Source organism: Fistularia commersonii, chromosome 33 (assembly GCF_037954325.1).
Source record: "Fistularia commersonii isolate RoL2024-O1a breed Wild chromosome 33, RoL_Fcom_v1.0, whole genome shotgun sequence".
Taxonomy (NCBI): domain Eukaryota; kingdom Metazoa; phylum Chordata; class Actinopteri; order Syngnathiformes; family Fistulariidae; genus Fistularia; species Fistularia commersonii.
The window spans coordinates 2372254-2384545 of NC_141316.1; the positions used below are offsets into that span (position 1 = coordinate 2372254).

The following is a 12292-nucleotide window of genomic DNA, read 5'->3' on the forward strand; positions in this document are numbered from 1 at the left end:
AGTGTGTCTCTAAGTCGAGAGTTCTTTCCGGAAGGCTTATCTTTACTCTTTATTGTGCAACGGTGCAATTTTTTGTGTTTTTTTTAAATCATTCTGGCCAAAATCAACTTAAATGAATTAGCGGGAGCAAAAAAGAATGTGCAAAAAAGGGACAGCTGGAGCAAAACAAAACTGAGCTGAGTCACAGATGCTCTTTATAACACACAATGGAGCGGCGTTGTTTTCACTTTTTTTGGTTTTGCGTCAACAAGTGGGCCCCCGGATGAAATGTCCACCGTAATTGTTATTGGAAATGAATCGAGTCATCCAATTCAAAAGAACCATCTCTTCTTTTTCCTCTTCATTCTGCTGCCTGATAATACTCCAAACAGGGTGACGGAAATGTTGGTGTCACTCGTTGTTTTTAATGAGATATTAACACAGACGTAGTCAAAAATACATTTGGCAGAGAGACTTGCTGTTGCTGTGTGGCCCCGCATTCATTTAGAGCAGAGAACATTAACTGGTAGGTGTCCATAAATCAAGCATTCATGAATGCCCTACAGCCAATGAGAAATAAGAGTTCATCCAGACCAAGGGTATAATTAATTATATACAAACGAAATAGCCTGGCTTCCAGGAATCCAATCATGGATTTTTAACTTGCAAGAGAACATGGAGCCTTATTTCAGAGCACCTCTGCCTCTGGGGAATATTTGTATGACTAAAACTCCAGCCTGCCTCCCTACAGTTTTCCCCCCCAGTGGGTGGTCTTCCGTGATGGTCGCCCGAGGTCTTCAGCGGGGACGGGGTGGGAAGGAGTAGCAAGCCTGTCCATTTTTTTTCTTTCTTCCCTCTTCTGTGTGTCTGTATATGTATGTATGTGTCTCCAGAAAACAATCGGATAAGCGGCATCCTGACCTCGCAGACGGAGCCCTACGACCTGTCTTTCTCACGCTCCTTCCAGAGCCTGTCTCACCTGCCGCCTTCCTACGAGGCGGCCGTCAAAGCCGACCTCAGCCGATTCTCGTCCCTGAAGAAACTCAGTAGGTCCAAGTTCACCGCTCTAATGCAAGAGTAGGCACCCTGACCTGATGCCCTGCATGACAAAAAATAGTATGCTGTCCTGACTCCTGGCCGGGATTTGCTCCGAAGCACTTGAGCTGTGGAAATGATTTGCCTGCTGCACTTTCAGAGAGTTTTTGCAGCTTCCCATCAAGTCAACTTCTCACAGGATCAAGGTGGCGCGAGTTAGAGACCACCGATTTCTCAACCCTTATCCTTCGTGAAATCGGCCCCGTCGTCTCGAGATACTACGAATTATTGATATTCCACGCATGGACGCCTCATTACGTTTTAAAATATGGGTGCTGGCTCGGAAAGATACACCACAAATTACCCACATTTCAACAAAAAATGATTTTGTGAGGAGAGAGAGCCACCTGCACGAATCCAGGTTACTTTAATTGAGGTGTTATGCAAAAAGCCAGAATGGTTCAATAACGCTGCATGATTGGGTGTATCAGAGGAGTAAACAACACTATCTCCCCAAGAGAGGCAAGTCCTTAGAGGGTACATTCAAAGTCAAATGAGGACACACTTTTCAGTACAATGTCAGACAACACCAGATTTGGGTGATTGCACCAGATTAAAAAAAAAAATCCTCAAACCTTTACGTCTGACAGTCGACGAAGCTCATCACAATTCCGATCAATACGCGGGTTCGGAGTGAGATGAGGAAGGCAGCGGGGAATCATGTTCGCCAACGTCTGCCTACAGATGCTTCACGAAATCGCTGAAAAAATATGGCGCACGTCAATAGCTACGTGGCTTTTTACTTTAAAAGCAGTACAGGGTGAAGTGAGTGTTGTTGAGCAAAAGATGTGAATTTGTGGATCTGCATTCTTTTATGAATATTCTTTTCTTTTATGGATAAACAGGCAGAGTGTTCCCCACCTCGATATGGTGCGTCTGTGACACGAGTGTTGGACGCAGTGTCACGCGGGCCTCTGCGGGGCGAAGCAAAACAAAGCTTCGTGGTAAACTGAAGAAAATAAGAAGTGCACAGTCAATTTGATTTTAAGGCTTGCACATTTTGCTGTTTAACATTAGCGGAATGAGTCTCGAGAACTAAATTTCCTTATATAGTTTGGCTAACATGAAATAAACCGCAGGGGAACGTTAACAGTTAATTTTTTTGATGCATTTAAAGTTGGCCGGCGTCTAAGGGTGAAGCAGGGCCACTTGAAATAAGCCATTTTTTTTGGAATGTGTGAACACTCCAAGATAACTGACGTCCACAGTTCACCTTAAATGTTGCCACATTTCAAGTCCACGTCAAGGATCTCTTATCCTGTCTGATGCATTCACCGAGAACCAGAGAGAAAGTCTTTTGGAGCAGAAAAATACAAACGTTAGGGAATGTGTTGCCGGTGCGATTGGCGTTAATCTCATGATTTAGTTTAATTTCGGATTCAAGTGTTTCTTTATTAGACTTTTTTTTAAGTTAGTTAAGTTTTTTTAAGTTTCTTAATCTATTCCATTTCAGTCGTGAAATCTCAAGCGCTGAACGAACGGGAGAGGAAGTCCTGGCCCAGACATTTGCTGGCAACACTGGAAGCCCTGGAACTCTGGACTTCACCCAAAGGCTATTCTTGGTCGCTATCCTGACTTTGGGCCAGAGCAAATTGAGAGATAATTTCAAACGCCTGCAAGTCTTTATTTTATTTATTCATTCTTTTATTGCCTCTTTATATCAAATACTAAAATAAGTAGATTACTGCTTGGATAAAGACTAGTCTGCATGACTGATAGTGGTCAAAGTGGGGTAATAAAAGCACACCTTTGCTCCACGGCACTGAATAATGCTGTTGTATTTGCTCCGTTTGCTCCACTGCCTGTCGTTCTAGGCTTCCGGTGTTTCCGTTCAAAAGGTTAAATTTATTTATTTATTTTTTTTTCTCCGCTCAAGCGATGTTGTGCCTGACCCGCCATTGATTCAGCGGCGCTAGGCTGGATTTCTGCTGTGTAATAAGGTCTCATCTCATGACATTCTCTAAGTGGAACGCAAATATACCTTAAGGGTTGTGTAATTTCATCATGCCTGCACCACTTCACTTCTGGCGCACAGTCAAAGTGAAAAGGACGGTGACGCACGGGTCGTCCCGCCAGGTCTCGCTCTGTGTTGGGGTTCCTAGCCGACGGCGACCTTTTGGGACAAAGCGAGATGCACCACTCTTTTCCAGATGTCACTTGTATAGGAGAAAGAAAACATCACCGCCCATTTGCTTGAGGAATTCTTTTAATTTACATAATAGTTTTGATGAGCTGTACCTCCATGCAAATTCTCGTTTTTTTTTTTTTTCCAAGATAGGGCCCCCCCAGAAGCACAAAAGGCTGAGTCTTTAAATTAACAAGAAAGGAAAAACATCCTTCAGCAGTGTCCTTCAGCCTTTTCCAACTTCTATTCTGCTTCCAAAGCAAATTATTTGTTGCAGCAAACAGCCAAAAGGCTCTCCAGCAGCTCAACAAGTGTCTGCACACTGATAGATCATGTCGGATTGCGCTGGAGGGAAGATAAATCTTTTTTTTTTTCATTGTTGGGATAATAAAAGAGAAGAATGCTCATTCTTATTAATGCAAATTGGTATCAAACTTGAAGAATAGCATTCATTGCAATTGCAGCACAGTATACATCGCCGGTTATGTATTCACTGCATGGTAATATGGTTGATGAGCTTGCAATGCCCTACCCAGGTCTTGAGGACTATTATGCTTGAGAAAGGAACATCTTGTTTTTATTATCTCCTATAATGAATCGTTTTGCAGCGAGCAGCCGCCGTTCGCCGCTGGAGGGGATTTTGGCCGAGCGCAACAGTGACAGGTGGCGCTGCCGTTATTGAAAACTCAAGCTGAACGGACCCAACAGTCATCAATGAATTTTCAATGAGGTGGAGACGTGCACTCTCCGTAATGTGCGTCCGCCTCTAACGCAGTGGGATTGTTAAACGTTTGTGTCGGTTTTCGGGGAGGAGGAAACTTCCTCTTGGCCATAGAAGATTTTACGCAGCTTTTAATGGAGTTTGTCGAGATGTCGAGACCGAGTGCGTTCACGTACAAGTCTCTGTGCATGTTTTTCGTTCTGCGCAGCACAGAGCCGCCTAGCCCATTAGGCAGTATAGGCAAATGCCTATATGGGACCTGTGGCCTCCAGGGGGGTGTCACAAAATTGGGAAAAAATTTCCTGTCAATTTAATTGCATCAAAAGGCTGATTCAAATCCGAAGCTATACCGAATTTATGTTTATACAAATGATAATACCAAATAAGTCCGCCCTCCTCTGGGTGATGGCACATGCTTCCTGTTTTCTGTGGGGGGGGGTTATAATTTATAACTATATATTATCGTTCATTCACGTATTTACAGGATTTTGGGTTTCTGCTAAGGGTGTTCATACTGTATCTCATATTTTGGGGGATTCGTTGTGATTTGTTAGCATGTAAATGGGGTGACATATTATCTTATAAATTAAAGACAATGGAAGAAACAGTGCTATCCGATTTCTTTTGTTAGTGTATGTAAATGGAGTGGGGCATCGGATAAAAATCTGATTTGTGCCCCCTCATCGGCTAGGGTCGGCTCTGCTGCGGCGCGACGTCGGCGTCTGATCACAACAGCACTCCACTGAAACACGTTCTTCTGTTTTTTTTTTTTTGTTTTGTTTTTTTTTTATCTGTCCAAATGCATGTTAACGTTGTTGATCTCAGCAAACGATAAAATCATCCACTCAAGGACGCGAGACACTCGCAAATTCCCGATGTGAAGCGATCACGCAACCACGCAAATTAGCTCTCCAGCATGTGTATTCCATATGCCTGTGTGATATGACGGTGTTTGTTTATCCTTTCAAATGACCTTTCCAAAGTTTGCCACCCCCGCAGCTTCCGGTAGAATCCCAAATCCCGACGTGTGGATACGATGTGCCTTGCATGTGATTTGATCTTTGATTTTTTTTTCTGCCTCTCTCCGTTTTTTGATTCCCCGCCTTGCGGAGGCGACGCACCTGGGGTCTGCCGAGTGTGGAATGATCTGCGATCCGAAATCCTCTCTCGCTTGCATTTCTAGCCCCCGTTTCGTAGCTTCTCTCTCTCTCTCTAACTCTCTCCCTGCGGTTCCTCCTCACCTCTCGCCTCTTTGTTTTCTTTCCTCCCCGTCTCCTCTGCAGCGGATAAAGAAGTCGACGACTACTACTCTCGTAAGCGCCACCTGCCTGACCTGGCAGCGAGGGGCACTCTTCCTTTGCATGTTCTCAAAATGACTCAGGACCAGGTGGGTACACAGATGCTCGGTGGAGAAGTGAGCGAGGAGCAAATCTGGGCCGCGTCCTCGGCTTTTTTATCCCTGCGAGAAGGAGCGGGAGTGTCTGCCGTGTCTGAGCGCTCACTCCTATTTGAATTTGCGATGATGTTTCGCGGCTCTGCTAGCGTCTGAGACCTAAACTCTTATAGAACAGATCAAATGGTAATTATTTAAGCCGTTTGCGATTTTCCGCGGCGCCCAGGCAAGTCGTATTAAGAAAAAAGAAGCAGACTTTATTACTCGCTAATAATGAAATATGGTGATACTGTGGTGAGATCTGGGGAATGATTATAATAAACACATCTGGACCTTTTAATTAAACTGAAAAATGTCTCTTATTGAGAAACCGCTAATCCATTATTCATAAGCTTTCATTCTAACATATTCAGATAAATAGACTTGAAATACTTTCTCAAGTTCAGAGTAAAAGCCTCATGTTTGTTTTCAACAAGGACATTTTGCAACTAAAGGGTCACGCCTTGAAAATGGTGGATATTATTTATTTTATTTTTCAATTTGGGGTCTTAAACTATAACATAGTGTCGACTTAGAACAACCGTTAAATCGGAGCTTTAAATTTGCAAAAATAAACGATTACTGATCAAAACATGACCGTGAACTTTTAATATTGGATTATGGTTAATGTGATGAAATCATGTGGCGGCGCCACGGAAATGATTGTTACATACGCAGGTCTACTAGGATCTACTCACACTCACAAATACATCTGTTCAGCGATGTCACCCGACGGGCGTCAGTTACTCGCTATCTTTTTTTTTAAAAACCCAATTGATCCCCATGGCAACGGGAGTCCGAGGTGCTTATCCTGCTAATGGCCAGTTAGCTTAACGCATTCACGGGTATCCTCCGGGATCAATTGCCTACTTCCATCCAAACAGCGATGTTTAACACCGAAGTGGCGGTGAAGTCGCGGTCGCAGCTATGTTTATCAAGGTTTTGCAACATTATTCCAAACCCAAGTGATCTTGATCATGGGTTTGTTTTGTTTTTTTTTGGCTGTCTTACATTTCCTGTTAGCGGTGGACGGGTCTCAAACACTGCATTTCACAACTTCACACCCACGCGATGACGACCCCTGTGAGCGTAAACGGACCTCGGCTGTGTGAATGTGTGATCAAATGCTACTTTTATTAATGGTCTTTTACTGAACAGCACAGGGAGTCGTCACAGCTACAAAGCCAGGCCCTGCCGTCCTCCATCTCCCAGGCCCCCTCTCAGTCGCAGTCCTCTCAGCAGCAGTCCCAACAAAGGCAAAGGCCCCGTCGCGTCCAGAGGGCCATGTCCCAGGACCGCGTCCTGTCCCCGCAGAGGACCCCGCAGCAGGATTACAATATGTCTTCTAACGGGATGTCCCCGTATGAGAGCCGGATCCTCTCGGACGAACAGCTGCTGTCGGCCGAGCGCCTCAGGTCCCAGGAGCGTCTCCTCCCGCAGGACCGCCACACCTCCCAAGACCGACTGTACTCCAAGGACCGCATGTACACCAAGGACCGACTACTGTCACAAGACCACCTCTACCCGAAAGACCGTCACTACTCTCAAGACCGCCTCTATTCACAAGATCGCCTGTACTCACAAGACCGCCTTCTATCCCAAGATCCCCTGCTCTCCCCGGACAAACTGATGATGTCGCTGAAACGCGGCATGGTAAGCAGCATTTCGGGCGGGTTCTACGGCAGCGACAAGTCGATATCACGCGCCATCTCGCACACAGATGTGTTCATACCGACCACGCCTCTTATGGATCGCTACAAGATGACCAAAATGCACTCCCATCCCAGTGCCTCGAACAACGGCGGCGGAGGCGGAGGCGGCGGAGGAGGAGCCGCCGGGGCGCCCGGAGTGGGAGGCGCCGGGCACTCCAACACTCTAGCCATGAACCAGACTGTAACCAAGAGGCAGGCTTTTGCCGCCAGGCGGACTCACACTGTGGAGCAGCTCCACTACATCCCACAGCACCACCAGCAGCAGCAGCAGCAGCAGCCGCAGCACTACCGCACAGGCAGCAAGACCGAGGTGACTGTCTAACGACAGCGCGGGGAAGGGGCTACTTGAACTGCACGCAGACACGCACTGTTGTGTGCCGGAGGGCCGGGGCGTGGTTGACACCGGTAGGTGGGTGCACTTGCCTTCTATTAGAGTAGGACTGCGGCGTCCACGCATCGCGACCGAGGTACCAGGACCAAGAACATCCACTAGCTTATTGTGAGAGACCGGGAAAACGAGCTACACTGTTCACTTCATAGCGAGGGGCTGTGGATGCGGGAGGGTGTCGTCGCCTTCCAGCCGACTCGCTGTTCTTTTCTTTCCACTGTCTCCATTACTCTGTTCGCCCACGGGCCCCCGGCCTCATCCTTTGCGTTTTTTTAGTAAAACACTAATGGTGTCTTTCTAAGCCTTCACCGGGCGCTCCCCGTTTGTCCGACAAATTTATTCCGTGACCTTTTCTGGCAAATCTCAAAGGGCTTTGCATGGTTAAACACAAGGAGCCGAATCCCTCCGTGACTTTTTGTGCAACACAACGCCACAGCGGGAGACGAACTAGGTTGGGCCTGTAACAACTTTATAAATATATAAATAAATAAACAACTAAAAAAACAACAACAGCCATTTGTATGCCCTGTCCTGCTCCGACTGTAGCTCTAGAGAATCTCAATGAGAGAAACTGAAATGGATGTAGTTAGCACTTGTTTCGGTGCCTCTGACAGACGTTCCGTTTCTTAAAAAAATATGAAAAATAAAACGAGGGGAGGAGAACGGTTTTGTGGGTTACAAAGCACAATCAATAACAAAAAAACAAAAAACATACAAAAAAACAAAAAAAAAAAAAACATCGGTTCTGTTTTTGAGTTCGAATAGTGATGGCTAGCTTGTTTTGTTATTAAAGCGATGGCTATTTTCTTTTTCTTTTCTTTTTTTTCTTCTTTTTTAATTACTCTTTTGTTTTTTCGCTTCCGGTAGATGATTGTAAATAAGCTATTCTAGAAGCAGTACTATGGATAAGTCTGAACTGGATGGACTTTGTATTAGACTGTCTGTTTTCAATAGATTCTTTGAAAAAAATAAAGAAAAAAAAATATATCAATTATCACTGTTTTGTGATTTCAGAATAGAAGAAAAAAAAAACCCACTTAACCAAGTATTTGACAGGATTAAAATTAATACTATACTGTATGTGTCTTTGCAAAAAAAACTGTTTGTAGGACAAGAAATGAATGAATGTGTTGTCGATCACAGATATTCCGCTGTTCATACTTGGATTTAGACTGTGTTTCCATCCACACCGGAGGAGATAAACATCACGGGGGACTTGGATTTCGATGCTTGTTTTGAGTAGGGTCAAATAAACCATCCATATTTTTCTAAACATTCACCATCGTCTGTGGAGAGATCTCTGTGTGGCTTTCTTTTTGAAATATTATTTCAGATGCACCACATCACTGGCTGTAGCACACGACAAGATGGGAACTCCACAGCCTGCGAATATTTGGTTGTGTTTTCAGCTACACAATCACATTTTCTTTGAGCAGAGATAGGACCTTTATTTTTTTTTCCTTTTCTATTTTTTTATTGACAAGGAAGGCACACGTAATCTGAATTCAATCTTGACACACGGAGACACATTTTTTATTAGTAAAGCAGATTGGAGTGGATTGCTGTGCATGAGGCAAGCAGCGATAAAAGAAAGAGGACGCTTATATTACAAGACCTCGAACTTGAAACCGAAACATTGATATTGAGTTTGTCCAAATAGACTATAATCAGCACAACCTCAGTTGCAGGTTGCAAAAGGTTATAATGCAATGCTTTTAAAATAGAAAGGGGAAAAAAAATCATCTAAAATGTGACACAGTCAAGCTGGGTGTAGATGAAATGGCCCCCTACTTTTTATCTTAAAATTAAATAAGAGACGTTGCTTTCAATTTCCAAAGGCACTTTGCGGGGAAGCATATTAAATAACATTTTAATATGTTTGGTGTTAAGCAGAAACACAAATTTTAACACTTAATGTATTCCAGCATCTGAAGGTCAAAAAAAACAAACATTTTTTATATATATATATATATATATATATATATTTTTTTTTTTGACGTCAGGAATGTTAAGAGAGCAGTCAGTTGACATTGAAATGGTGCTCAGAAGACAAGGCGGTGATTGTGCGGGATGGAGGACGTGCAAATGAGCCGCTCCAGTGTTTTTGTCACAGCCACGCTAAATAGACTCTGATTTATTTGTGTAATATTTCCACGCTCTCAAAAGAAAAAAGAGGCCTAGGTGTTTTCACATTCTGTCCAGCCTGTCTCTTTCATTTTGGATGATTTATTTATTTATTTATTTATGTTGTGTTGAATTTGGAAAAACACCACTGGTAATAGCGTAAGATTACAAGGTATCAGTCTCAAGAGGCTGTGTGATGGTACATATTTTAAGAAAGACTTCCAGGTCCAGGGAATTCCCTGCTCCAGTCATACAGGGAAACTTGTGTTTCAGTTATATTAGCTGAAAAAAGGGGAATGGGGATGTGCAAGAGTTATAAAGCATATAATCAAAACCTCCACAGAATAGAGGCTGGTAGTATTTGCATCTACTGATTTAAACGACCTTAATGTTTTACTATTAAAACATCAGAAAATTAAAATTTCCAGGAATGTTTCAGAACATAGCACATGCGAAACACAACTTGTACAATATCACACATCCAGTTGGCCAACGTAATGAACATGTAATCAATATTATAAATGTATATTAGTTCGAATATGCGGTGTATTTAAATGTTACTCAGAGACGAGGCCTCACAGAGTTCTGAAGGCCATTGGAGAGGCAGAATCTCTGTCCCCTCTGAGTTTGAGCCGATAAAACACACCTCAAAAGAGGCCCAGTGAGGACGAAGAAGAGAGACAATTCTGAGAAAAAAGACAGACTAGACTTTATTTGTACTCTTCATTACTTTGGCACTCTGTGGCCTTCAGGTAGGTGGAGTTTGCACCGTCTCACGGAAAACATATTAAGTAAGAACATTGTATAAGATAGTTCAGTGGCAGTTGCTTTGCTACATTTTAGGGAGTCATCCTCAAATATTACCGCGACACGGCTAAAATCTTCTCAGACGGCAGTAAGGTGGGTGTAAATCCACAAGGTTGTACGATGCTGACGGAAATGGAGTTTATGCTCAGACAGATCGGCCCGGGACGTCGACGGATTCAACCGAATAACAAGTATTATCTCCCCGGCAGGCCAAAACAACCTCGGCGTACCAGGATCTGCCTACTGTTAGGTCAACTCGCATCACTTCCCCTGTCATGAACAGAGACGGCACCTCATTAACGCGACACAAGACCACGCAGAGCAGCGAGGGAGCAGTTCGCCGCAGCCATTTCCAGCCCATGTGACGTTTGCCAGTTAACCGGCATCACGACGAAGACGAAGGACCGCTAACTTGGACCGCCATCGCTCGCAGTACTTTTAAGCTAAACGCAGCAGCTTTTTTGTGAATGTTGCTCCAGGCTTTGAGAGTTTGCAATCCCCACCCCCCCCCCCCCCCCCCCCCAAAAAAAAAATGAATGAAATAAGAATAAAGAATAAAGTCTCAAGTCCAAAAGTCAAAAACATGCAGTTGGTTGACTGGTGACCGTAAACGGTTGTATGTCTCTCGCCCAATGACAGCAGGGATGAGCTCCAGCGCCGGAGGAGAAGCAGAAGAGACAATGAACGAATGAATGAATGAATAAAGTCTATGAGAGCGAATTTTCCCCGATATTGGTCGTCTGGAACTACAACTATATGTAAAAAAGTTGATGTCAACTTTAAACGCTGAAGTTTCCCTTTGTGTGTAAACAGGCCGCTTCAAAAAGCAACCCTTGCCGTCAGCGCCTTATTTTATTTATTTATCTTTTTTTTTTTTTTTATTTATCTCATGGCATGGATTGTCTCTGAGATAGATTTTTTTTTTTTTTATTCAATTTCTTCTCAGTCACCTCCAGTTAACAAGTTTGCGGCGCGGGGAACATCCTTTTTGTCCCTGCCCACTGAGGCGTAACACAACCAATGAGATTATTTCTGCTTCTCTGCCTCGGCAAAGTTTGTATAATTACAACTGGAATCTTCCAACTGTAAAGGTTTGATTTTACAGAGTGGGTGGAGGAGGGTCGGGGGCAGACCCATAACCGGCAGTTTCAAAGTGATATATGGCGCCGATGTTTTGGGCCGGTGGCGACTCTTCAAATTTGACATCTGAATTCATTTGGCGGACTTTAATGCTGGTCAGTGCAATTTCAAAACTCCTTTAAATTCATGGAAATATGGAGGTGCAAATGGCAATTCTCAAAGCAAACAACGGGGTCTGCAATTACACCCCGAACACAAGAAAAAAAAAATATATGAAAGAAAACAGTGGCATGGAATAAGTTTGCTTTTCCAATTTACACTGATCCTCTGAAGCAATCAGCATTTAAATGACAATATGAATTTGAAATCAAAAGGAATCTATAGATGGGGGTGAGGGGGCGGAAGGGTGAGGACGGGAGATGACTATGATAGCTCAGGACAAGTGCCGCAACTCAAGTGCAGGGAAGAAGAATAATAAAAAATAAAAATAGCGGGGCTTTTCATAAAATAATCAGGGGCTTTCAAACCGTCTTGTCACATCTCATATGGTGTTTGCTGCCTCAACAATGTATTTCATTACCTGCCGCCTCCTCTTTTAATGCAAACACTATCTGTGGACATTGGGCTCTTTTTGGACGGTTAAAAATTCAGCCGGCGCTCTCCGTCCCCTCCCCAAGCGGGGGGGCCGTGGCCGGAAACTGGTTGACCTTGTTTAAGAGGATACACTTTAGGCTGCAGTGGGTTCAGGGTTGGATGTTGTCCTCCAAGTGGGCTGCAAATAGCTTGAAACCTGGCGAATAAAGACCCGCCACTCCCCGATCAAGATAGA

The 12292-nt window shown here is 44.0% G+C and overlaps 1 protein-coding gene across 8 annotated transcripts in view; it reads left to right on the forward strand.

The window, feature by feature from the left end:
* Positions 1-8729, forward strand: part of shisa6b (shisa family member 6b) — an 83518-nt gene extending 74789 nt beyond the window's left edge. For 6 of the 8 annotated variants that reach the window (XM_086141021.1, XM_086141022.1, XM_086141026.1 and 3 more), the window contains 2 exons: positions 5204-5307; positions 6511-8729. In XM_086141021.1, the coding sequence (XP_085997147.1) occupies positions 5204-5307; positions 6511-7386 (980 nt within the window). In that variant the 3' untranslated portion in view covers positions 7387-8729. Of the gene's footprint in view, positions 1-872; positions 1026-5203; positions 5308-6510 lie in introns of all 8 variants that reach the window. The other 2 variants (XM_086141019.1, XM_086141020.1) reach the window with 1 other exon arrangement.
* The last annotated feature ends 3563 nt before the right edge of the window (positions 8730-12292 follow it).